At 42.5% G+C, this 26,814-nt stretch overlaps 2 protein-coding genes across 2 annotated transcripts in view; one reads left to right on the top strand and one right to left on the bottom strand.

Annotated features, from left to right (window-relative positions):
* Positions 1 to 26,814, bottom strand: part of LOC114254309 (mucin-12) — a 50,423-nt gene that overhangs the window by 21,536 nt on the left and 2,073 nt on the right. Inside the window, exon 3 of the mRNA XM_036291380.1 lies at positions 24,098 to 26,645. Within this exon, the coding sequence (XP_036147273.1) occupies positions 24,098 to 24,188 (91 nt within the window). The 5' untranslated portion in view covers positions 24,189 to 26,645. The remainder of the gene's footprint in view (positions 1 to 24,097; positions 26,646 to 26,814) is intronic.
* The window catches only part of LOC105828917 (dynactin subunit 4), a 33,009-nt gene continuing 7,527 nt past the window's right edge, over positions 1,333 to 26,814 (top strand). The window contains exon 1 of the mRNA XM_036291381.1: positions 1,333 to 1,462. The gene's annotated coding sequence lies outside the window, so the exon portion shown is untranslated. The remainder of the gene's footprint in view (positions 1,463 to 26,814) is intronic.

The raw sequence follows: 26,814 nt of genomic DNA on the forward strand, positions 1-26,814 counted from the left end.
TAGCGCGCGTATATCTCTCATTTTCCTCCGCTCCCTGTCTCATTCTCGGATCCGATCCTGATACAGGTGAATTGCCGACACGGAGGAACGGCCGATGGGCCTGCGAATTGGGTCAGCGAATCGAGCGGACTTAGACTCATGAAAGAACAATAATCAAGTTCGCTGGGCTCTCGAGTTTCACATCCAATTTCGTTTGAAAAATTACTCGCGTGACGACGTCTCATTAACATCCCAATTAGAATCCGCACGCCGAAAAGGTGGCAGAAAAATTTGGAGGGAAATTAAATCTGCACCAACCCGTGAAAAGAATAACAGAGGTAAGAAAATATTCTTACTGCTCGCTGTATAATTACATCAGATAAAATTTCTGAAATGAGAAAGTTTTGCGAGAGATTATTGTTAATACACAATTTTCTTTGATCGACTTTACTTTAAAATTGCGTAAACGTTCGCGCCTGTGTTGCTGAATGCTGTCAGGGGAATGTTTAACTTAACCTGTAATTTCCGCAAATGATTTCTGAATGAGCAAACCAATCAAATTGCACATAATGTAATAGTATTATCCGTTAGTCTTCTAAAAGTTTAGTTTGCTAGGGAATCAATCTCTTAAAAAATTGCTCATATTTCTGCATTTGTAAAGAGGAAATTGACTCTAATAATTGCGCAAGGAATTTATAAGCAAAGCAATTTGTTTGATCTCTGTGTGCACGTCGATTTCATTATTACCGTGTTTTTTTTTTTCCATTCGACATACATGCCTTCATTCGCGCTCGTGCTGAAACCTTCGTGGAACAGACGTTGCGTACATAATTTCCCTGCGTTTCCATCGATACGCCCTTTTCACCTGTTCGGAGGCACGGCCGAGGTGTATCTACCGAAGACTTTTCCACGATCCCCCGTGCCGTGTCTATGGGAAAGGAACGGACAGGTCGGTGTGACTTTCATTCGTACGTTCCCAAGAAGAAACTCTTGCCTTCTCCGCGGGCGCGATGGCAAACGTAATCGAGATGTATTTTCTCGGGCGTGATCCAAGGCGCCGGGTGGAAAACCGAGACGCTGATGCTCTCCTCCCCGTCTCCCTCTACTCTCATCCCCTTTGCGTACGTCGCGCGCACCCAAGAGCGGTGAGAGATAATTTTTCTTCGGAGCACACGCTGGAACCTGTACCATTGAAACGACAGGCCCGACGGGCAAGTTCATACGTTCGTTACTCGCGCAAGTAATACGTATAACGTGGCGATCGGTCAGAACGGCGTAGAAAGGCGCGGTATCTGTGTCAGTGGGCCATCCATGGACCAAGCCCATAGAAGTTCCCCGGCTTCTAATAGCAGGATCTCGGAGGAGCGGAGGTGCTGGTCGATCGCTGCGGCTCTGGAAAGATTTCCGCCGATGGAAATTTCTTACTCGGCCGGTCGGTAATCTCAACCGGAGATGCTTTACTTTTCCGGAGCGGTGATTACAGGTAACGAAAGGATTATGAATGCATGAAACGCGAGAATATTTTGCGACGTCTCTCCCCTCCTCCCCCCCCCTTGGTCGAATGAAAGAGCCGCTATCACCGGTGGTGTCCAATTAAACGTCGCTCGGCATTTTGCCAGACGGAAATTCAAAGAGCGATGTTTACGCAGATATTTTGCGCAATGACGAGCAGAGCATTTTGTTCCTCCAGCGAGGGTGGCGATAAAGGATGATGGAGGAACGTGTGTGTGTGTGTGTGTGTGTGTGTGTGTGTGTGTGTGTGTATTTATCGCGACACTTTCGCCCGCGCGTTTGCTAGTGTATACAATTCGAGAATGATTTCAATGCAAGGCGGAAAAGTGAAGAGACCATAATTCCGGATCCCGGAAGTAGACGGTCGCCGACGATGATTTTCCGTTACACCGTTGCTCTTGTCCGAGTAAATTGCCACTTTCACGTATGGCGCGGCACGCTCGCACGAGCAATTGCTCGCAAGTAGGAAGTTCAATTGCATTTTGACATTTCGATCTGAGAACCGTGTTCCCATTGAAGCGGAGGTTTGTTTTAGCAGAGAGACGTGCTGCAAACGTTTCTTCTGTCTTCTATTTAGGGAAGGCATTTTCTCTACAATTTTAAAATACGATCAATCGGCGAGATAAACATCGAGAGCACAAATTCCTTCGTTAAAAATTAAGGATGTGATGAGAGACTATTTCAACTTTTCGATTTCAACTTTATATCAAATATCAAAATATTTATTGGAAATTAAGAATGATGAATGTGGTCAATTAGATTTTAATCTTAATCCATTTTATCCAAATTAATCGAATTCTAATTTGCAATCCTCTTTTCCTATGGTAAAAAAGAAATAGTTTAATTTTTATTTAAAAAATTTTTATATAATTGCTGAATAATATTTGGTTATGAATTTTGGGTTACGTGGTTATCTATAAATTCAATTACTTAAAAAATTCAGTATTCGGCACATTCCTATCAGAAATCAATTCCGAGGATCGTAGTGTGCTCGACTTCATTATCATAACTTGCCACGGTGGTGCATATTAACCGAGCGCCGCGAGCCAAGCGAAGTGAAAACGCTTTCTATCGGGAATTATTTAAATTCCACGACTGCCGGGATCTCTCGGGATCACAGTGTCCGTCCTCTCGATGGAGTCGCGATTTCGACTGTAAAGTTTTTACACGTTGCCGCATCACCATCGTAGCCGTTGCAAAAGAAATTCATGGCATACATACCTACATTGCTTGTTATAAAGTACATATTTTTAATGATTTTGCGTACCGTTAATCAACGTACGAGTCGATGGATTCACTCGTTATAAATTTAATGCAATCTTTCTCTTACTTTATAAATTATATATATGTATATTATATAATTTTATTGCTTTATTTTTTGTGTCTCACATTAAATATATTATTCCGACATGTAGCGTGTCAGATTTTCACGAATTATATTTTTGAAAAAGCAGCTGTACTTCGCAGAAGTGCGTTATTACGGGTAGTTTGTGCGGCGGTCCAGTTTTGAATTTCTGTGTGGGAGGCAAAGTGTAAAGTAGTACGAGATGCATTTATGCTCGACGTTTTCTCTCTTGTATGCACTATCAAAGGTCGTCATTTCTCACGGCGGCGGAGGAGATCGATCCTCGTGCTGATGCACGTGCTAAGGCATGAACCGCAATTATTAGCGGAATAAAATGTCAGACGTGAGCGATCGAAACGGTTTTATCTCGCGACCACTTATGAATACCGTTCGTTTTACAGGCCACGCATTACGAATCAATATTAGCAGAACTATTTATATGCGCTGAAACTGATTTATTGCCGGACGTATCGTCGGACAAAGATATCTGTACCGCGGAGGCTTCGAAATGTACTACCACGCGACGTTCTTATGTTCTTCTATGCCAAAAATTTCCCTGCGCCCTGTTATCAGCGATTGGCTCGTTATTTGAGGCAACGTAACTCTCTTAACAGCGAAAAATCTCAATCGCAGAGATTGAGTGTCGCGTCCGTTATTTATCAGCAAAAGTTTCGACATTCGTTGCTTTCACGCTCGCGTTCCGGAACTTTCTCGCCTGTTGAGCTTTATCTCGGTACTATGGCGGTCGATGGTACATATGCGCATTTGTGTACGTCCGGGTGTGAGATTCTCGTCGATACGACGGAAAAGGATGCAGCTGGTGCCCCACGTCACGGTTGTGTAAGCGATGGATGTTTCACGACGGGCTCGAATATCAAAACATAAGAAACAACAATTGTCGAACAGAGGTGAGGGGCAGTGTTTTTGCCAACGAAACGGGGTGCGAAAGAACGAAAAATCCTCCGTGACGAACAAAATCTTTTCAATACGTTACGTAGCAAGTGGAAAAAGGGAGAGAACTTTGAATTAGAGTTTTATTTGTTAATTTTGCATATCTGAAATTATTTCTAAATGTTTGTTTATTTAGTTGCCTCGTGCGATCGATTCCGTGTCGTTTATTGAGACTTTTTGTTGACTGTCAAGTAGCGTGATTAAATATCCTTCCGGGGAACGCAGGTACAAACCGCAGGAATTTATGAAAGAAGAAAGTATGTGCAACTATTAATTAGACCAATTTAGAAAAGTAGCGACTTTTACTTTGTACGAAACGCAAACTTGCCAATGACGGTAATAATCTCTTTATATTCTTTGCTGTCTCATTTTTGTTTTCCACTTTAATTTAATGCAACTAATTATTAAGTCAAACCGTGTACTGCGAGCCGCAGGAATGCGCGCGAGAGCACAGGCGCCGACGACATGCACCGCGCACGAGTCGCGATATAAGTGCAGTTTATTCGAATTATATACAATGGCTGTATACCCATGCGAAAAAGGGCGTAGCACGTACGATGAGGAAAATTACAAGTTCTTCGCGGAGATCGGGGCAACGTATTTTATATTTAGCTCGCTCCCGGACAAACGGTTATGGCCCGGTAGTAGTGAGATCGAGTGGATGTATCACGGCGTAAGAAGGCAAAGGATTCTGCATTCTCAAGCTTGCCTCGCCTACGAAATCGAGTTTGCAATAACACTCGCTTGGAATTCGTGACGAACATCCAAGCGAGAAATTCCCATTGGCGATTCAGCGGTGAGCGGCTCGATGTTGGCGAAATATCAATGCGTCGGCGATTTGCAAGCGGCCGAGTCTTTTATGACCCCAAAAAGCCGTCATACTTTTATCTTCAATATCTTTTGTATTTAATGCACATTGTGTTAATTTATCACGAAGGCAGTGACATGACGCGCGTTAATGAGTCGCTTAATAAACAACGATATTTACTTTTTATATTAAAAGAAACTTGCTTCTAAAGCAGGAAATTACTGAAGACCAGTCATTAAAGAGAAAACTCAATTAATTAAAATGTCACTTAATCGTGCCGTTAAAAACGTTCGGCGCGAAGAGCATTTAACAGACGCTGGAACACACATTGAGTATACAGACATAATTTCACACTATGCATATTTAAAAATGTTTCGATAAACTACAACTACTTAAAAAGGCGTAAACATATATTTTTCTTTGTATTATTATATATGAATTATCAAATTTATTTTATAAGTTTGGTGCGATACCCGTGGCTCCTGACGCCGCGCCGAACGTGTCGATCTAGCGCGATGATCGTGCCACTCGCACTTTATCCGCCGTGAATTAAAGAGGATATCGCGCTCACATTTCACATCCGAGAGATAGGCGGCGGAAAATGTCAGTGGCAGGGCGGTAACAACGTGAGAGAGCATCCCCGTGAGGGGATCGTGCACTTGCACTTTCGAAACGCATACTTGCGAGAACACGTAAACCTATCTCTCCTCCGAACCGCCGCACCACCAGCCAAGTCGAATGCCTCGCGTAACTGCATCGCATCGTCGTCAATTATGATACTCTTCCATTGTATCGTGCACGCCGCGCATATTATCCCTGCTCGGTTTCTAATTTAGACGCCTCGCGCGCGATAACGGGAACGATCGGGATACATCGCCGACTGTCTCCCGCGAGACTTTGTCTCGTGTCGCGTGTGGGTTTTTTCTTTTTTACCGTGGAATTATCTGATGTATAGAGAGATTGAAACGGGCATTCAACCCAAAGTTGTTCACAATATTAGCGAACCTTTGAAGCGGTTGCCTCTCGGAGAAGGATGATGCCCTGGGGGGGAAAGCCGACGAAAATTGCGTCACCTCGCAGCTTCGGAGTTTCCCAGACACTTTCTACTTATCTGTCGTACCGTATTATGCGTCGCTTTGCATGATTAAGGGCTCGTACGTTAAGGGGGAACAGATATGCCTGTCTGTAAAGTAGACTAATCTCTTTTTTTTTTTACAACGTAAAATGACGGACCGAAACGGCGAGGAAGAGAAAGGCGAGGTGTTACACCATTGTGTTTTTACGGACATTTCACACGTGCTAAATGTATCCGCATTAATAGTAATAGATTACGATAAACAAAATTACCGGTTCTCCGAAACGGTGATATTCGAGAGTATTACGTCGCTCGAGGTAACAGCGTAACTAGAATGCTGAATTTTCAGACCAGTGTTATTCACTGTATTACTGTATTACGCACAAAACGCTTTCGCCCCGGTGGTAACCAGCTACGTGACGTAAAATAAAATGAGATTGCTCGCGGCGACGTGATTGTGTCGTTCGCCCCTCAATTGGACTGTGCGTTTCTCGCGCGGACACACAAGTCACTTTTCCTTATTGGGCTTGGGCTCCCTCAACCATGAAACAGATATTTTAAATAATGAGAACATTAATTTACGCCGCGAGATTTGCGAGGGGGATTTAATTTGTTATTTAATCGGACGTAATTACAACTAAAACAATCATAATTATTGATCTAAATTTCTAAGATATATAGCTGAAATATGCAAGAATGAATCGAGGAAGAAAATAAGGCGAGAAATAGATTTCTAAAGCAAGTATTTTTGAAACGTGTCGTTTCGAAAAACTAGAGCAGGAGTAGTTCGTTGCGAAAATGGTTAGTGGAACCGTGCTCCTCGCGCGCGCCTGAGTGAAGATTACAGGACTGGAATTTCTGCAACGGTACGTGATGTAGCGGATCGTTTGCGAAACTATTGTAAACTATGTGTAACATCGATTCCGTGCACTTTCCAGACTTCAGTTTATGCTTATCACGTATGATAAGGAAAAATGGTCGGATTAGATAACTCGTGGCAATACGCAATATTGAACATTCGCACGCATAGACACTCACCGGATGGAATTTAAAACAATGCGATTCCGCAATTAAGGTGTGGTACTCGTTTGAAACCGAAAGAGTGAGAAGGGAAGAGAGGGAATAGAGGACATCTTTAATTAAAACAAGTTATTCAATAACAATGTATTGCAAGAAAGTCAGTTTTTATTTTAAAAAAAAGTATTTCACGGTATCGAAAAAGTGGACGACGTGGAAGCTGATAAAAAAAAATGAAAGCAAGCGACGATGATGAAAATAAAAGGGAGAAGCTGCGAGTTACGCGCGTAGCATGCGCTCTTGTTTGCGTGTAAAACTGTATTTACACGGCTCGCGGAGCACAAGCGGGAGCATCGCCGCGATCTTATCGAATTTATCGTATTTCGTGCCGTTCGCGATCGTTGCACTCGTGGATTTCTGTATCGATAGATCGAAGAGAGATTGACTGATTGAAGTTTATTTAGCTTTCTCAGCTATTATGTTTTATATAGATTTACATACATGCTTCTTTAACGTTTAAATACATCATCAATTCTTTCACAACTTCTAATTTCTGCTGGCAAGGTATTGTATAATTTTACGCTCCCGTAACACACGCTTTTTTGCGCACTTTTAATTCTAACAAATTTTATTGCGATAGTCCCTTCCTGTCTTGTTTTTCTTCCATTTTCATTACTAATTACTTCTAGTCTATCCCTTAAGTAATTTGGCGCCAAGTTATGTAAAATCTTAAATATAAATATACATACATTATAGTGTAGTCTCTGTTTTATAGACATAAATTGCAACGCTTGTAACATATGTTCTATTTTGGTGTATCTATTACATTGTAATCTATTACTCGCATAGCCCGATTCTATGCTACTTGCAGTTTATTCAATTGCGTTTCTCCCATATCTACCAGTAGAGACTAGGAGAGACCGGAAGAGACCGGGAGAGACCGGGAGAGACGGGGAGAGACCGGGAGAGACGGGGAGAGACCGGGAGAGATGGGGAGAGACCGGGAGAGACGGGTAGAGACGGGGAGAGACGGGGAAAGACCGGGAGAGATCGGAGAGACGGGGAGAGACCGGAAGAGATGGGGAGAGACCGGGAGAGACAGGGAGAGACAGGGAGAGACGGGAGAGACCGGGAGAGACGGGGAGAGACCGGGAGGGACGGGGAGAGACGGGGAGAGACCGGGAGAGACGAGGAGAGACAGGAGAGACCGGGAGAGACGGGGAGAGACGGGGAGAGACCGGGAGAGATGGGGAGAGACGGGGAGAGACCGGGAGAGACGGGGAGAGACCGGGAGAGAGAGAGAGAGAAGAGTGTCACCGTACGCTCTTCGCAGAGTCACCCTTTTTCCTTTCCATCATCGCGGAAGTTGTCCGCCTCTACCGACGGCTAATCAAACTGATCGAACAGATTGATAGCCAGATTTTAAGAACGTTACGCGCCAGTCTTCGGGAGAAAGCAGCGCGTTTCGTAATTCGCATTAACGCGTGACATTTCTCAGACGTGATGTGAGAGTGCGTGTGTGAGAAATTAATTGCTACATTGAAATTATTTTCTAAAATATTTGCAGGAGGATGAAATTTTTTGTCTTTATTGTTACAGCGATTTTTGTTTGCATGAAAATAATAATTTTACTGTAGTATTAGAAAAATTCAGTTATGTAGATCATAAAATAATTTTGCTGCACCATTAAAATAATTATGTAGAATACTCGATAACGAGCAATATTGCAAAGCTTTTGACATTCCAGCAAACAGCTTTAAAAAATATGTTAAATATACAATTATTTTTAATATGAATATTTTAACAGTCCAGCAATTAATTCGGTAATTATTTTTATATCTGCATCGTGTAAAAGTCTCAAGCGCGAGACAGACTCTTTCGAAACTCGTGCTTAACTTTTGCATCTCAGCCAGTCTGATAGAGAATAGAGTTCTTAAGCTAATCAAGTTTCGGAGAATCGTTCTCTTTCACAGATTTTACAGATTCACTGAGAATTCTCAGCGCGAAGCGTCAATGGCTGTGAGCTCGCTGTTACAATCCGCCGTGTTTCTCGCGAATGCGCGCGACGTGGTAACACGCGCTGCTGAAATAATTGTTCCAGGCGGGCGGCAATAATCAGTACACATTGTATAATGATCAATTGTGCCGGTTTCGCGGCTGGTCCCACGGTGCCAGAGCAGCAGCGGAGGGATAACTCCACTCATTACGGTCGTTCCAGCGAAGAAGAGCGTCTCTCCGCGCGCCACGTAACCGTTATTATTTACTCAATCAGTCGCTACAAGGTACTTTCATCCTTATGCAACGAGTCTAGATGCTATCTGCTTTCCTCCGCTTCCATCGCTTGCGCGCCCGCTTTGCGAAATCGCTCTTGGGAACCGTTCGCGGACGCTCCGTCTTCTATTTTCGATCTAATTTCCAGCCGCGTACAACTCGATCGGCGAGGCAACCTTGCATGCCTGCGCAAATTGATTCGCGGAATCATGGCAATGTCGTTCCTGGATTTGATTATACGCGAGTGTCGCATAATGCAATTGTCATTCCAAAATTGATAGAAGCAGATAGGTCGAGCCACAAGCGTAACCGCCCCCGTGTCTTCTTCGCGAAATAACGAACGTAACTTTCTACGAAGGCACGTCTCAATTTTTACTCCGCATACGTTTTCGTTAAGGACATTCAATCTCTCGTTGCACCGCCGTATCCGATATTTCTTTTTTCTTCGCGTGTCCCTGTTTCCCGGCCTGACTTTACGACTCACTGGCTTTGGCGCAATAATGCAATTTTTGTCTCGGGCGTAGAATAAAAGCGCGAATCCGGTATCTAATTCGGTTTAGCGAGCGGTTTTGCCGCTCGTGATTTTTGTCTGTCGTTAATCGGTCCACTGCCAATTTGTCCGCGCACGTATACGTATCCGTCTCGAGGTAGGTAACACCCATACGGCCGCTCAGACAGGTTTATCGAGCGCGTTAATCATCGGGTAAAACACACCCAAAAAGGGACATGGGCAGCATATTTCCCTGTGCTTTCACCGGTTTCCGGATTAAACTACTTCCTAGTAAGCGATTTAATAACTAATACATCCATCACTCGATCCTTCGGCTATTCGTTTTTAACTGCATGAGTAAACCTCCACGCTAATGCATTGCAATTTTATGCTCACTCGCCGTGACGCACGCATTTACGTGCACCAAAGTGTTTGCTTGGGAAGGTTTTTTTTTTCATTGAAATACTCATTCAATTCACCGCAATCACGTTATAAAAGAACGACACTCCTTTTCTGGGTGTAATAAATAGCTATTTATTTTTTTGCACAAATTCTTACATAAGAGAATAGATTTTCTATTTGACGCCCTTGAATTACATGTATTTAGCTATTAAACTGATTATTTGAGTAACTTTTCAAGTGTAAAGAATCAAATTTTTGGGAAACTAAAAATGTTCTCGCTACCCTTTACAACTGTAATATTAAAAATAATTGGAAACATGTAAAAAAAAGGACCTTATTAAAGATAATGAAGCACTTAATTATTTTTAAGTACCGGTTATAAAAACTTGAAAATTTCTTTCAGTTCTGCAAAAGTTAGGCTTGTTTGCTCATAGAATTTCTCAAATAATTGATTGAATTAAGAACAAAATATCTTTTGGAAAATTTGATTTGTAATGCATCATAAGAGAGCGAGATAGAGATAGGAACACAGATGCCGGTTAATTTAATAGATGCAACGTATTTCACGATTCTGCTTATCGAATTGGAACTCGGCGATTTTTTTATTCGCTCCTCGTCCCCGGAATTCTCAGCGAAGCATGTCGCGAAGGTGGCTTAGGTGGCCGGGTTTATTTTTTCTCTTTTACGTGCGCGCACAAGTGGGCACGCGCGCACGCACATACAGGTGCCAGCGTGTATCGCCGGCTATGTACTGTTAGCTGAATGTGGGATACGAGGTGGATACTCACGGCTAACTGCCGGCTTCCATTATCGCGCAGATGCTCTAACACAGCCGGATTTCTAACGCCCGGCAGTAGTATCCCCGTTTGCCCGGGACGGCCATTTTCGACGCGATCGATCCTTAATTTGCGTCATCGCGCGTGAATGAAGCGATCGTCTTGGTAATAAAATTATGGTACGCGCGTAGAAGCAATCGCGCCGATGAAGGTTAATATCAAGACTTTCGGACGATCGATAATGGACCAACGGGGTATCATTAAGAGAGAAATTTCAGAGAGCGCGTAGCACAAAATGGCAATTCATTAATCCCCGCCGTGAAAAGAAGCAAATCACGATCAGTTGTTGAGCGTACGGGTATGGATGTGGAGTACGATGGAGTTTCCTACGCCATACCGGCTCTCATGTGGGAAACGATACGACATGCTGTATGACTCGATAATACCGTCGACGGCTACGTCTAGAAAGTGGTTAACATTTTGGCCCCGTTTTTACTGCCGTGAACCGTGCCGGTGTAAGAGGCAACAACAAACCTGCCGGGCTTGTGTTTGACGTCTATGTGTGCGGCATGTGTGTCTTTCCCACATACACGGCCGTGTCTACTTGCGCTAATCCCATACCGTATACTCTCCGTATCACGGTTAATTTTACATCTCTCTGTTTCCTCGGGGGAGAGGGGGGAAGGAGCCTTTCTAAGGATAGGAGACTCTGTTAGAAACGAGTACGGACGGAGCGAACAATGACGTTCTTCTATTTTCATTACAATTAATTACCCTCCTTCGCAATCCCCGCGGATATTAAATAACAGCTTGATGTTGATCAAATGTGATTTTGCGCCGCACAACGATCGCGCTGATTTATCGCTGTGTAAGACGGGATTATGTGACCTGTACATTGTAATAATCATACGAGTTATATTGTTATATTCAGTATAGTATCGTCACCGCGGTTATATTCCCTCCCTTGCTTTCAACGGAATCGTAATGCAGAAATTATGTGAAGTTATGTAAAGTAGCGGAATAAGTTGGAAGAGTAAATAGTGGAAGCTACCTACATAGTTGCTGATTTACATTTATACGCATTATTCATAGCCAGTAAATGTCCGTTTAATGCATTCAAGCGCGTGCATTAAACTTTACGTTACAAGACGTGACGACCAAGTCATCTTGCAAAGTAGCAGGAACAAAATAATAGACAAATAACGCGTTGAAAGCGCGTATTGATTTCCGAGTTCGCGGCTAAATCCGCGGTCGGATTTCGTCGTGGCCGTTCTAAAAGTCACCGGCGCGCGACTCCGGTGACTTGCGTAATTGTAAAAGACAGCTAAGGAAAGATTTTGACTCCCGCAAACGTTTGCATAACGGCACGAGATGGAATGTCAACTTGCGTTATGCCGTACGTAACATATTTGCATACGTACGTCTGTAACGGTAGCGCGCGGAAACGCAGCATCACGAAACCGCGAAAGACGGTAGCTATAGAAAGGAACGGTTTTCCGCAGCACAAAAACGGACGCGACAATCAATACAACGTTGATAAATGACACGTTTGGATAACATGTGACATTTATTTCGTTACATTCCTATTTTAGATGAAGTACAGTTTCCATTAGATTTTAAAATAAAGTTCTATTTATTTTTATATGCAATATGAGAAATACTTGAAGAATAGAAAAAAATCAATATTACAATAATATTTCTTTGTTATCATATATAATAAATTACGGGTACAAATTGTTTATTATGTATATTAAAATACGTGTATATCAAAATAGGCAAATAGAGTCATAAATAAAATTATATCCTGATTGATAATTCTCTCGAGAACATGACATGAATTATAAATGACCTACTGTAGATTCAAAAAACAAATCTCATTAATTATCGGCTTATCTTACATACTGGATCGTAAAACTTTAAATTAATCATCACAATTAAATTAAAATTGTAGCTGATTTTGGATAATAACGGCTACTTAGCGCATAAAATATGACTCATAATATCAGCTCTTGCAGAGTTATTTCTCGGCAAATTGTCGAACCTTGTCACACAAGCGGACTGATTAGAACAGTGCGAAAAGCATTGCGTTGTCCTACTTTTGTGGAGCCGCGAATCGCTTAACGTGAATTTACCACGTGAATCGACGATGTCGAATCGATGTCTGGCACAAGGACCAGATTCTGGATCGGTTCAGTATGTTACTATAACGGACGCGAGTTTTCACGTGCGGCAAACGTTACACGTGCACAGTCGACGTGCGGAATATAAATTATATTCAATGTACCAATTTAGGTATGTAATGACACAGTCAAATAGAATTATTTATAGAATGGATTTAAAAATACCTATAATATATTTTGTGTGTTTAAACTCTCCCGTATAAATTAATTTATTATTTCTTCCGTTTGTTTCTGGAATGTCTTTTAATTGCTACATTGATAATTAGTTACACAAAATCTGGGATCAAAACTGTATTCAAAATGAAGCAAAACAGAAAATGCTATGATTTTTTTATAGAATTCGGTAAACAAAATAAAATGCGTCAAAAATGCGTTTTTTTTTATTCTAATAGGTTTAATTTTTTTGTCCCAAGCAGTTTTTTCAGCATTTTTGGTCCATGAGTCTTGCTTTGTTTCGTTTTGAACATAGTTTCGCTTTTAAATTTTACTCCCTGGAGCGAAATGGATTTTCTTTCATATTTTTAAACCATGAGTTTTTTTCACATACAATCACTGATCTTTTCACTATATTTTTTCTTGAATGGTCGATAACGTTTGTTCATAAGTCCGAGAGATAAAATTATTTTACTGCTGAGAAAATTTGAAAACCCGCTTTGAAAGGTCGATCGAGTAAGTTTTTAAATTCGTACGTGCGTTTGATAGTCAATCATGATATAATTTTCAACGTAACTGTCACAGACAGAAAAGGTAAAGATTAAACCCGCTCTAACCAGCTTGCAATATGGTTGACCGAATTATTTTTCGACATTTCCGAATTAGGAAAGTTACGAGAATACGAGTTATGCAAAATTATCAGGGATTGATACGATAATTAACCACAGACGTCAGAAATCTCAATTCCACGAGTGGAGGATGGAGATTTAACGATATATGCGACAACACACATTCGCCGCGTAATGTAACTTCTTAATTATTCTTTTTTAATGGGACGCTTAATGTGGTGATGCAAAAAACGCTTGAAATAACAGTAATTAATCGCAATTATATAAGACGCTCGCTTAAAAGAAGATCCTGGTGTAAACAACTGGAAAAATCAATTTTTTTTACTTAAATTACTAGTTTTCGATTTATAGAATATAATACCAGAACCCCAGACACAAATTCGCTGTTACGGGTCCTGTGAAGCACATCTTACGCGCAGGTATGCGAACACTCGACACCAAACAAGGAGCTGCAACGACCGTCGTTTTTCTTATCTGTTTCGGACGCGTTGGACATATATCCTTATTCTTTAGAAAGACAATGCGACCTTTTATAATAAAAAATATTTTTTTGTGTTCGTCAAAAATACTATAATATATCGTCAAATTTTCAAACAGATTTATTTTCTACATTCCGTAAAAAAAAATCTTCAAAAATACGTTCATTTTTGCACCTCTACTCCAGGATCTCCCCTTAAACATCCCGTAAAAACGCCGATGGCGCGGTGTCGCCATTAATCGCGATAATGCGAACCGCAGCGCGCAGAAAACCTGTGTCGAAAGCGCCTTCGGCGGAGTCTCGGTTTATCTTCCGCGATTACGTGAGAATTGACGGCATTACGCATTTGGCGTTGATAAATTCGCGATGACGCGCGTCGCCGTGAAGTAAGACGCCGCGCGCACGAAACCGTAGGCCTTCCACGTCGTAACGCGACCGTCGTAATGCTGCAAGACGATTTCGAGAAACAGTACCGACCTCCGTACTTTGCGGTCGCCGCAAAAATTCCTGAGAGAGAAGCGGACAAACGACGGAAGCGACGCGGTCCGTGACTCCGCGAGGACTCGTCCGCGACTTGCTATAAGTCGGTAGCAGTTGCACCATCGCTTACTTTTTGATTATTTCGAATATTCGATGCTTCGAAATAATCTGAAGCTTCACACTTTGTCGTCAAAAGTAAATTCTTCTATCGATCATCAGGCAAAATCTGCCAGACATGAATTGTTCAGTCAAATCAAGAATTATTGACCTCTTTCGTCTCCGTCGTCAAATTTTATTTAAAAAATCTGTTTTACGCGACTCTCTCTCCCTTCGCTTTGCGGAACGATCGTATTACGGAAACGTTTAACGGGATAAATGTTGTACGACTCGTACAATGTTAACAGCTCCGTCGTTAGTTAAAAGCCGCCCACTCGCTCGGAAAGAGACACGGCACGTAATGGACAATGTTCGCCGCGCGTTACGGTGTCGCGCGATGCGCTCCCAAGCAGAAAGGCAAAAGCAGAAGGCACGCGTGTGTGGGCAGGTGAGATGCCGAAGTAACATACCGGGACACGCCCCGCGTGCGCGCATTACGTCTCGCTATTGCAATGCAAACGTCCGGTCGCGGTGTTTTCATTCTGGCACAATGCGGCCGGAGCGGACGACCAATTCTCCGGAGCGCGAACAGCAGCGTTCAAGCTATTCGCGGCCAAAGTATCGAAGAACATCGGCCCGTTAGCAGAACGTTACGCAAGGCTGCGTTTATGGAACTGTCTGCAGTAGCTGTCACTCGCTCCAGCCTTTTTCCGTGAATCGCGCCCCTACGAATCGACGTAACGACCTGCTCGAGCAGTGTGATAATTGCCAGTCGCCTGGTGTACGTGTGAAGATGTGTGAAACAGCGCGATATAAATTTCAATTCAGTTTCATAGTAGAATAGGGCCCTTTTTGAATTCGAAACACTTCTTCCGCGCATAATGAAAATTTTTTCTTAAAGAGATTTCAAAATCATGATGAATTTTAATAAAATTGAATTAAACATATTTTTTTTAATAAATATGTTTGATTACTAATCAGGAAAAATGATTTAAAAAAAATCTTGTGACTAGAGTAAAAATTGTATGTGTGTAAAAATTAACTGAGGTAAATGAATGATTAGTAAATACCGTGATATGTATTGAGATTAAAAGAGAAAAAGTTGTTTATCTAATTAAATTTTTAAATCTGATTAAATTCCTCTAATTCGAGTATTTGTACATTTTGCTTAAATACATAAAATACTTGAATTTTAATTCATTATTTATATATTTATATATTTAACTGAAATACGTTAATCAAATCGAAAAATTTAGTCTAATAAACTTTTCTTTCTCACTGCAGAAGGACTGCTATTTAAACTGACAACGCATAAATGCGACATGAGCGAGAAAGATGTTGATATAGTTATGAATTTTTCTCGAAATATTCTCGCAACTATCCTCAACGTTTAACGTATCATTCGTTTTCCGTCGTAATGATTTTCCTTGGCGTGTCGAGACGAGCGAACAGTCATCAAAAGGCAGGTCGAGAAAGACCGACATTAATTTGTTAGTGGTCTTCCATCCTCTGCACTCCAACGTGTGTGCATGTATGTTTTAATTAACCGTCCGCATGGGTGCAGTGATATTACAGTTATTCGCCGCGGCACGTGCCAAGATGCTAAACGTACGTACACAGTTTATAAAATAGCGATCGAACAAGCAAGATATGTCACCACACAATATACTATTTCTCTCTGCCTCGCAAAGAGATGATAAAAATAAGCGTCCCATGTTGATTTTTTTCCTTTCCTTGTGTTATTAATTGACGCGCCTGTCTAGATGCGCCTGACGTTTCAATTGCGTAATTCGCGCGATTTAATTTTGACCGGCGGCTACAAAAAGTTACTTAATAAAGGCAGAGTGTAGCAAATAATTTGTAACTAATCCCGGAGGCAGCAATACGCCCGCAGCCGGATGCGAGTGTGTTACCGATCTCCAACACGAGTCTATCTCGCGGAGGTCTCAACTTTGTTTTGCTATTCCGCATTCCGCCGCAGATTGCTCGCTTTTACCTTTCTGCAGCCGCAGGAAAGACCTAGTCCTACTCTCTCTTTCTCTCTCTCTCTCTCTCTTACACTTTTAATTATAATCGTTGCGAAGGTTGATATACTTAGCCGTTACATCGTTACAAGGGGAAAAATAAATTGCGACGATACGGGGATTTTTGAAAATACAGAACGCACGAGAGGATCCGTTATACCGTTAAAATTACCCGGACGGAATGTTCAGAGTGATGCAAAACAGTGAAATCATTTTCATTCGCGTCTCTCTCTCTCTCTCTCTCTCTCTCTCTCTCTCTCTCTCTCTCTCTTTCTCTTTCTCTGTCTCTGTTCGCCGGAATGGAAGGACGTGAAATTACAATTACAAATTTGCTTTACGAGAGATACTCGAAGCGACGAAGGTATTTATTACCGCCTTACTTTCTCATTATGTAAATGTGCCATTGGCTACATGAGGTTCTCTGCAACAAGCAATGTTAATGATCATGCGTTTTAATCGACGGGCACCGTAGAGCGGAAAGATTGACTACACATTTGTCAGGACACGTATCATCTAGGGTTCACGGATAGCGCCTTTCGCGCCGGACGACGAGTTTTCCTCGCCGCGGCATAATCGATGTCGTCCTTGCCGCCGTGCTCCCGGAAGAAGGAAGCGCTTTCTATATCCGACATCGCATCAGAAAATAATCCTACGATGACGCGATCGTCACCGAGGACGATCGCCGCCGGCTTCGAACGGTGATTACCAGGCGCATGCCAGAAGAAAAGGGAAAAAAAAAGGAGAAAAGGAAAAGGAAAGATAGTCGCGGGTAATCAACGCACCGAGATCGGACGCGTAATGCTAATGGAAGGTGGCGATCGGGAAGGTGACAGCGTCGTGCGGTAAAGCGAAAATCGCGTTGCAACGGTAAACGGCGAGAAGGACACCGGGGCTGTTGCATCGATCGCCACCGGGACGCGCGCGCTTCTACGAGAGATCGCCACAATGCCAACGCGAGCAACGGTATTACGCGCGCGCGGATACGCATCGACGCAGGTATAATAACAGACGCCGGGCCGTGGAATCAAGTGCGGACCTCGTAGAATATACTGTAATCTTCGCCAGGGAATGTTTGAACGTTCCCAACGGAATTGTCACGCGCCTCTCGCGCGTATCGTGAAAATATTAATACTGATGGGGATGAATGCGTAACAATTTAACACTCTTTTCCGAATTTTTTTTTTTTTTAATATTCCGTTACGAATAATGCATAAAGGTTATGAATAATGGTTTTCAACTGTTCGACGCGTATATCGATGCAATTTTGTGGTACAAATGGAATGTAAAATATAGGTAGACTGTGGAGGATTTAATCTAAATCTCTTTTTTAGAATAGAAAGTATTTTTTTTTTTTACATGATAGGCGATAACTTGTAGGAAGGAAGTTTTAAATTCTTTTGCAATTCGTTGCTCGACGTCAGGTTTATCGGCAATATTTGCATTTTCATTTCTGTTTTGCTTGCCGGACGGTGAATTGCAGATGAACAAGAAATTATTAAGTCCCCTCGAAAATTCCGTCGACGGTAAGAGCATCGTATTTTGTTGGAGAGGCTGGAATTTCAGCAAACTGGCTTTACCCCGCGGTGATTCGATCGTTTTGCATTTGGCGCGACTCGTTTTGAATTCACGCGCGCGGCGCATTATGTTGTATGTGATGAAGACCCTCTGCTCTGATCCCGAGAAAAGAGCAGAAGACCTTGCCTGGGTAGAGCATAAATATAGAAATTGCCGTCGATTGAGACCCGCTCGCTGCCCCTCGACTAACGGAAAGTCTCTATCTCTCTGTGCTTCATTTATGTTTTTCTTTCATTTCGCGCCACATGTGTTTGCACGTGCGATCCGTAATACGTTGCGTCACGCTCGAATTGAGAAAAGCCGTTCCGCTTATTGCCGCAAGGGTATTAATTTCGACGTCCACATACGAGAGAGAGAGAGAGAATATCCAAGTAATAAAATAGCGGTAAAGCGCCGAGCAATTTACGGAGACGTCGCTAGTTTGTAAACGCACAGTTCTAGAAAACGAAAAATAATCGAGAAACGATCCGAAGATCTGAATTATGCAAAGGTAAGTGACTCTAGAATCGTAATACGTCGTCGAAAGTTGGGCGCACCGTTGAGAAAACAAAATCGTTAGTGAGATCACGTAATCCGTGCAGTCCGTTAGGAAGCTCCTTTGTTAACACGGTTACATAAGATTATGCAAAAATCTGGGTCGGGCCGAGCGTAGTCAGCGTAGACACGCTGATCGAACGATACCCTCTTACATCGATTTGCCTACGTGACGATCTTAAGTTTTAGCTCGGACGCCGAGTCACGTATTCATCGATCCGTTAAGACCAGTTCGCATTCTATCTTAACATTAATGCATTCCGTAGCAATGGGACATTCTATTCTCGAACGCGAATATTACATTCTCCGCGACGCGTCCAAGTGTACACGAATTTTTAACCGAAATTGCTAATCCTCGTTGCATATTCGGATTGCGATCGACAGTTTGCGATTGTGGCCTCGTAAGATAGATAGAGGTGGGAGGTTCTTCTGAGATACGTGTTGAGTTAATTAAACCGTGGACGTAAACTCTTTTCACCATTGAAAAGGAAGAGTCATCGAGCAGTCTGAAGTGAAAATGGAGCCTTCTCGAGTGAGAAAAAGGAGCGCGGCCTCGTCGCGGTTTTTCTCACGGCTCGCTCGCTGCCGATGAGCTCCGTGAAATTAGGCCCTCTCGAGGTCTCGATACTCTCGAGGGAATGCAGACTTTCATCGCCCGGAGCATCTCTCTCGGACAGATGATGCCCACGTGTCCACTTTCGAGGATCGAGACCCCGCCACCTTTGGCGTTTCTTCTTTCCTCTCCCTCCGTCCCCGGGAGGAGATACGTAATGTACGCCCGGAGAACGGTCGAAGAACCGCAAGTATCCATCGCGACTTCCTGCCGCGCCGAGATTCGTACTTCCTGATAAAGCGGCGCACGTGCACGAGCCACAAAAAATGAATGCGCGATCGTTACGTGTCGGGCTGGCGGTGCTTGCAACTCGGCTGGCGTGCGTGCAGTTACAAGTGCACTTCCGCGCCTCTTGTTTATACCGTCTGCCGTGGGGTAACAATCGTGCTCCCGCACGATATGGAATCGTAGAAACGAGACTAATCCGATTACATGTCATCCGATTCAGTATCGCGGACGGGACCGTTTCGATTTTTCCCTGCTGGGTAAACGCAGCTACTAGATAAAAATAGCTAGGATAATTGTAACTTGCATTAATAATCACTCAAGTCACCTGCGTCGTCGTGGGCGTTCGCATACCCCAAAACTCGAAACGTCCCTTTCGATAATTGCCGGAGATAAAAGTTTACTTCACAACATTTACGTAAATTACAAAATATGAGTTATCCTTTTTCCAACGATTCCAACGATGTGTGAAGCAACAAGTGGATCTCGCTGTCATTCGGCGAAGGGAACGTTTTGTTTTTTTTTTTTATAGAGAAACTTCTCTTTAACTAGCTATGTGAAAAAATGTCGTTATTTCTCATTGCGTTGCGCGCTGAGTGGAACAACCATAACTTCGTGACTGATTGAACCGGTATCAGGCGAACACGCAAGAACGTCCGCCGTCGCAATGTTGAGAGTACGTAAGGACGTCGTCGCACGGGGTGTTCCTTATTAAACATACTTTCTTCTTAAGTCAATCTTTGCTCCGTAAGAGTGTCGAGACGTCCGTAGCAAGCTATGATTGAAGACAACCTGCTTTCTTGAAAATTGAGCCTCAAAAAGGAAGAATAAATAATAAAATCCTATTTCTTTAGTTTAATTTTAATTTTACAGTTTAGAGCTACGAGGATACGTAACGTTGATGAATTGGAAATGTATAGAAAATGTTGAAATTAGAAAGCCGCGACGAACGCGATGACCTGCCTTGACATTTTAAAACGGAATCGACTTTAAATCGAGACTTCGCGGTTTGAAGAAAGTGGCACCTAGCGAGAGACACTCTGTATATACACACCTGTTATTACGGCACGCGCTCGTAAATAAAATGGAAACTGCGTCAAAGGAATTCATCCCTTACACGGCGTCGTCGGCGATGATTGCGCAAAACGATTCCGTACGCCGCACCGGGAGGTTTCTGCACGCGTTAACATCGTGATACGGATGGCGCTCGTTTTTTTTTCTCCGATCGACGATCGGAGAAAGTCCGGCATACGATAGGGTATGGAGGTTGGAGAATAGAGGTCCAGGAAAACATTCCGTTCTCTGACATTGATTAATTGACAGCCTGTTTTGCGCAGAAATCTGGTAGATTCCACCATAGATCGAATTTTTTATGAGAGATAGAAAATAATTCAGACGAAAATAAAATTAATTTAACAAGAATTCTCAAAGGATAAAACAAAATTCACGATTTTATTAAGACATGCGTTCGGGGAACGAAATTCTGCTACAGTCTCTCCGTGTGACAAAATCTTTCCTTTGACCGTGTTCTCAATATCTCAACATTCGCCCAAGGCAAACAAAAAAGATTGCGAATTTTAGAATCGCTTGTACTGGTACTCGTGACTGAGCTTTCCAATGAGATACGTTCATTGTTATTTTGCACACTTTCCCTTTGCGTGAAACTTGATGCTGCATGTTGGCGATTTTGCTTTAACGAAATCTGTACTGTCTCTAGCGTCTTCAATTGCAAGACGAGCTACGCGTTAAATTTTTCTTAACCCGAAAATAATTGCTTGGTTACTTAATCTTGCTTAGCAATTTGTATTTCAATGTAAATCAAACGTGCGATTGATATAAATAAGAATTTAAATATCAAGTAAATGAGATTCAAGCGCATTTAATCGTGTTTATTGTTTGGTTTTCCGTGTAAAACTAACACACTATGCTGCACGAAGAGAGGAATTTACATATTTAAACGTGCAATTTCACACGTATTGCTGTCTTTTTTTTACACGAAAAACTAGATCGCACATAAATCAGTGACACATTTTTCACTTGCATTTACAATGAACTAGATCACACACGAATAATGCGTTTTTTATTTGGATTTGTAGTGAAACTGTGCCTCACATTTATGCCAGATATTTTTTTCAATTTTTGATCAATGAAATTTCTCTCATAAAGGAGAAGTTTGCCGTTACATTATCATTGTTATTTATTCTTGAGTATTACGTAGAAATGGAATATAAAATTATAGCAAATATGGAATTTCTCAGATTGCGAGACCAAAGTACCGGAAGTAACAAATAGAATACCTATTCATTCGCCATTCGATAACCGGCGATTTGCGCCTAGTTATAAATTTCGCCGTACGTTTCATTGAACACCTCGTGAATGATTTAGCCGGTGGAAAATCATTCGCAAACGAGCGGTCGTTCCGTTCGCCATCCGAATTGCGCCATAAATCTTATTGCTATCTTTCTTCTAAGACCCACGTCGCGTTTTCCCGAGAGAAATCTTGTCTTAATAAAAAAATAAAAAAAACAATCTACTGTGCCAAAGAAATTATCTAACGCATTACAAAATGCATGCAGATTTCTGGGGAAAAAAAAAAACCTTAATCTCTCGAATGTTGTACACAATAATAAACTAACCAATAATAAGAATCTTAATAGCGTCTTTATGATTTGAGATTGGATTGTCCATGCTAAAATTTATCATTAGAGATATAATTTGCTCATCTTTATGTGGCTTCAGCGAGAAGTTTTGCAATCCTTTCCCCCTCTTTCTCTCCCTTCTGATTTAACCTACGGTTTACGTCGTAAAGTTTTCCATTCGGATTTATTATGCGGAATTGTATTTCATATTCGAGAATGATTCGTGATCTATCAGAATCGAGAGACTCGTTAGAGGAGATCCTTGGTCCTTCGATCTCTCCTATTTTGCTGGAGTGAATGTGATAGTCGCTCGCAGAACTAATGTCCGCAAGGCCAACCACCGCCGATAAAAATGCTTTGGATAACGCGCTCGATCCCGATCTCGATCGTCCTCGGCTGCTCGTTCACCCTGATCGCCGGCCAAGCAAGTGGACGAAAATTCGCGAACAACTGTCCATCATCGACAGAAATACTTCACGAAAGTTAATATCATTCAAAACCATTTGACCAGAGCTGCACTCAATTACGTAGCGGGATTTACAAGATACGATCGAGAACGCGGTTTTTATTAAATTTTATGTCAATTTAGTTAAGACAGGCAATGTACAGTTTATACAGCAAATATAAAATAGGTAAATATACTCGACGGATTATCTCGCACATCACACTTCTAATTACGTACAAACGTAACGATGACATGTTGTTAACGAGAAGACTCGTTTAATAAGCTTGATAACGTTATACGATTGAGGGTAAAAAGAAAGGGAAGGAACTTGAATACGCCGATAGATGATAACCGGAAAATCAGGCTTCGAAATGCCGCTCAATAACGGCGCTTTTCGGGGGCAGAACCGGAGAAACGTAGGTTTGTCTGGATCACCGATACTAGATCGCGGTATCGAGCGAGCGGATGCTTGTATAAAGTACACTCTACTGAGCACCATAAGCCGCGCAAACCGTTATGCGGTTTATAACACATAAAGCGTAAGTGATGCCTCTTCAACGTGTTTCCGTAAATTTTGCGCAATTACCGGTGATTTTACGTTAATTAAAATTATCATCGATAGCATCTCCGATATATGAAAACCGTTCGAATCTTTAAATTTTTATTTTCTACATGTCGGGAGATACGAAGATTTTGTTGAAAAATAATCGTTAACAGAAAGATCGTAATAACTCTCGTGTACTTTTTATCTGCGCATAATTTGACAGGCAACGACGCGTCGGACTTTACTTCATGCGTTTCATTCATAAAGCCGGCAGCTGAAGATCTCCGCTTCGTAATTTTTCGTTCATTACATTGCTCACATTTTTAATTGCGAGGGAAAAAAAAAAAGAACTAGTCACGCGTCGGCTCGCTTCTGCCGAGCCTAGCGTTACACGAGTCGTGTGTACGGGTAGATGTCCTGTTAATGGAAAACGCTGCATTATCTCGAGGTGAACGCGGAAGAACAGGTGTTACAAAAGAAATTATCACGTGCACGCGCCGTTTCCGTGTTACGACGAATAGAGTAGATTTACTAGTCTTGGCCACCTTGGATCGTTAGTCAAACGCGTCAACTACTGTAATGAATAAATTAAGGTCGACGAAATGAAAGTTAAGCGAGTGTCTTGTAAAATTAAAACGCGACGAGACATTCCACGTTTAATCATTACGCGCGTTCGGACAGCACGAGCGTTAATTGCATTTGCGAAACGGTCGATCTTCGTATGTAGTGTTGATCAAATTTACGTGCTGATCAAAATCCCAGTCTACATCGCTTTATCTTGTACTTGTTATTTTATTATTTCCTACTACTTATAAGATATATTTCTCACTGTATTTGACCCTCTAGTAAAACTCACCCTCTGATCGCGTTTGAACCGTGATTATCAGCAGAAACGCTACTGGCAGAAGTAATTTCGTAAACCAAAGCCTCCACATGTCGTCGCCCATCTGTTCGAGGTCCCTCGGAGCGACAGCACTTTGAATTAGCCGAAAGTCACGAGAAAGACGCGCACTCTATCACGTAAACCAATCCCGCGCTGTCGGTACTGACTTGTCCGTTACATGGGCACCAAAGGCGATCTCGGGGCTACAGTCCCTGGCGAACACCTCGTCGCGATCCAACTTCCGCGACCTCCGCGATAGTATAGCGGAAAGACGTAACGCAAGAAATGGACGGAAATAGATTAGGGAGACGGGAAAATGAGAGGAACGACCGATAATCGACTGATAATTTGAAACGGTATCGTCGTACGGTATAGTAAAATGATAAAGTAAAAAATTACATCTCGTTACACCGGGCGAAAAATTACGAGAGCTCCATACGACGGAGCGGCCGATCGATTGACCTTTCTCCGGGTGCGTAACTTTGTCTGTGTCCCGGTGAGGACTGAAGGGGAACCAAGGCCTGCCGCCGGGTGTTGGGGAACCGGAGAAAGGTGTATCAAGAGAGAGAGAGGCCAGAGGCAAAGCGGGTACCCCTCTTCGCCATTCTCTCCCTACTCTGACAACTCCTTTTCCCGCTCCTCCATCTTCCTCTTCTTCTTCCTCTTCTTCTTCATATTGGTCTCCTGGCGGTTGGTCGGCAAGGCGCTTCGGGACACGCGGTACCAAAGAAACCTCTTCTCGCGACCGACTCTTCAGCCAGCCCGGGTCCGGCTTGTGTCATCTACTCGGCTAACTTTCGCGGACCTGTTCTGTAATCTTCGTAACCTGCATTACGCCGAGCGCGGAATGTATCCTGGGAATGGCAAAGTTAAAGGGTATAAAACAAATAGATCTATCTCTAATCTATGCAATTTTTGAATTGCAAAGAAAAAATAAAGTCTGCCGGATCAAGATAGATCCGGTATACCTCTCTTCTTTGCCTTCTTCACCTTCCTCGCCTTCTACGGCTCGTGTCACCGATCGATATACCCGGTATATCCGGTATACCCGTTAACTGTCGCAGCTGCATTGGGCAGATGTAGCGCATACTGTTATGGAAAACACTGTCTGCCTTGCGTCGACAGACGAGATGTACAAAATAGCATTGATAGAAACAGTTCAATAGCGATCTCGACAGCGCGCTCTCTTAACAGTGATTAAATGAACAAAATGTGACAAAAGTAAAGCCTATGTAAATTCTTTTCGCACGAAACGGTTTAGCGAATTCGAGACTGAAGCTGTACTCGAATTCGACGCGCCTGTCACATTCGTCGGAAAATGAAGAATTCGAGTATGCGATACTCGTTAATGGTGCGCAACCTCTCGAACATTTTTTCGAGGCCATTGTGATTTTTCGACGGCCATTCCGGTAAATCAATATACTGATCCATAATCTCCTACATCAAATTTCTTCGCTTTCCAGCATCCTATTGGAAAACCAAAAAAAAAAAAAAGCATGACACTAGGACACTTGTCCTTATAACCACGCTTATTGCGCGCTATGCGGGACACCTGCTATCGTGTTCTCAATGAACTCCGAAGGTTGGTGGGGTTAAGAGGAGAGGGAGACTTACTGTTCCCGAAGAGTGGCCGCATGAGACAGCTAGGTAGCAAGGCGGTAGGAGGTTTGCATTATAGGTGCCGACCCAAGGACCTACATTCGCCAGCACGGTGAGGGATGCCGCGATCGCGGAGAGAACGTACACACTCTTCTCTCTCTTCCATCTTCTCTCTTCAGGTCGAGAAGCCCCCCTCCCCCCCTCCGTTCCCCGAAGTATTCGTGTCGACACTGGCCGACTGACTTAACAAGTGATTTTCGAATACCGCCGAGATTCTTCTGGAGAAATTATTGTTCGCGTATCCCTCTTCTCCCCGCGCACCTCTGCGCGTCTCTGAAAAATCTTTCCCATAAATGACCACGTGGGCACGACTTGAGGAATTGAATAATTAGGCGATGCGTGGTGTCCAGTTTCTCCATTCGTATGTAGTGACGTGATCAGAGTTGCAAAAAGAAAAAGATCGAAGGACGAGGAGGGAAATGAGCAGAGAATTAATTTCTTCTAAGATTCTTTTCTCTTTTTTATTGTTTATGCAAATTTTACAAACCTTGTGTTATGCAGGAAAAGAAACTATCAATATTCTAACGGAGACAGATTTAATGTTGTATGAAAAATATTAAATTTTTATTTTGATTGGGACAATACGATTTCTCTCCTGATAAACAATCACATTAGACTTAGAAATTTATGTCTATTGCAAAGAAATATTATAAATAATTAAATTATTGCAATAAATTACGAAGAATTATCGGTAATGAATGATTTAAAGGCAAGAAAAATTCTCTCGCTGTGAAAATATAAACATAGTAATTCACGATTCGTTATACGTAATTTTCCAGAGGACAGATTGACTTCTTTCGCCGTGAATTTTACGTGATTGTGTGACCCTGGTGGCTCGTGTACGAGGTTACCGTGACATTTTCTATAAAGAATCACGCGCGCCATTAATGCCATTAATAACCGATCCGTCAATACTACGCGGCACGCTATTTTCCTCTTCCCGTTTTCTCACCGGGAAATGAGAAGAGGCTTTTATTGCACCGCACGCCGTTGCACGGCGGGATATAACGCTAATAAAGTCGCGCACCGTG

The sequence above is a fragment of the Monomorium pharaonis genome, chromosome 8 (assembly GCF_013373865.1).
Source record: "Monomorium pharaonis isolate MP-MQ-018 chromosome 8, ASM1337386v2, whole genome shotgun sequence".
Lineage (NCBI taxonomy): Eukaryota > Metazoa > Arthropoda > Insecta > Hymenoptera > Formicidae > Monomorium > Monomorium pharaonis.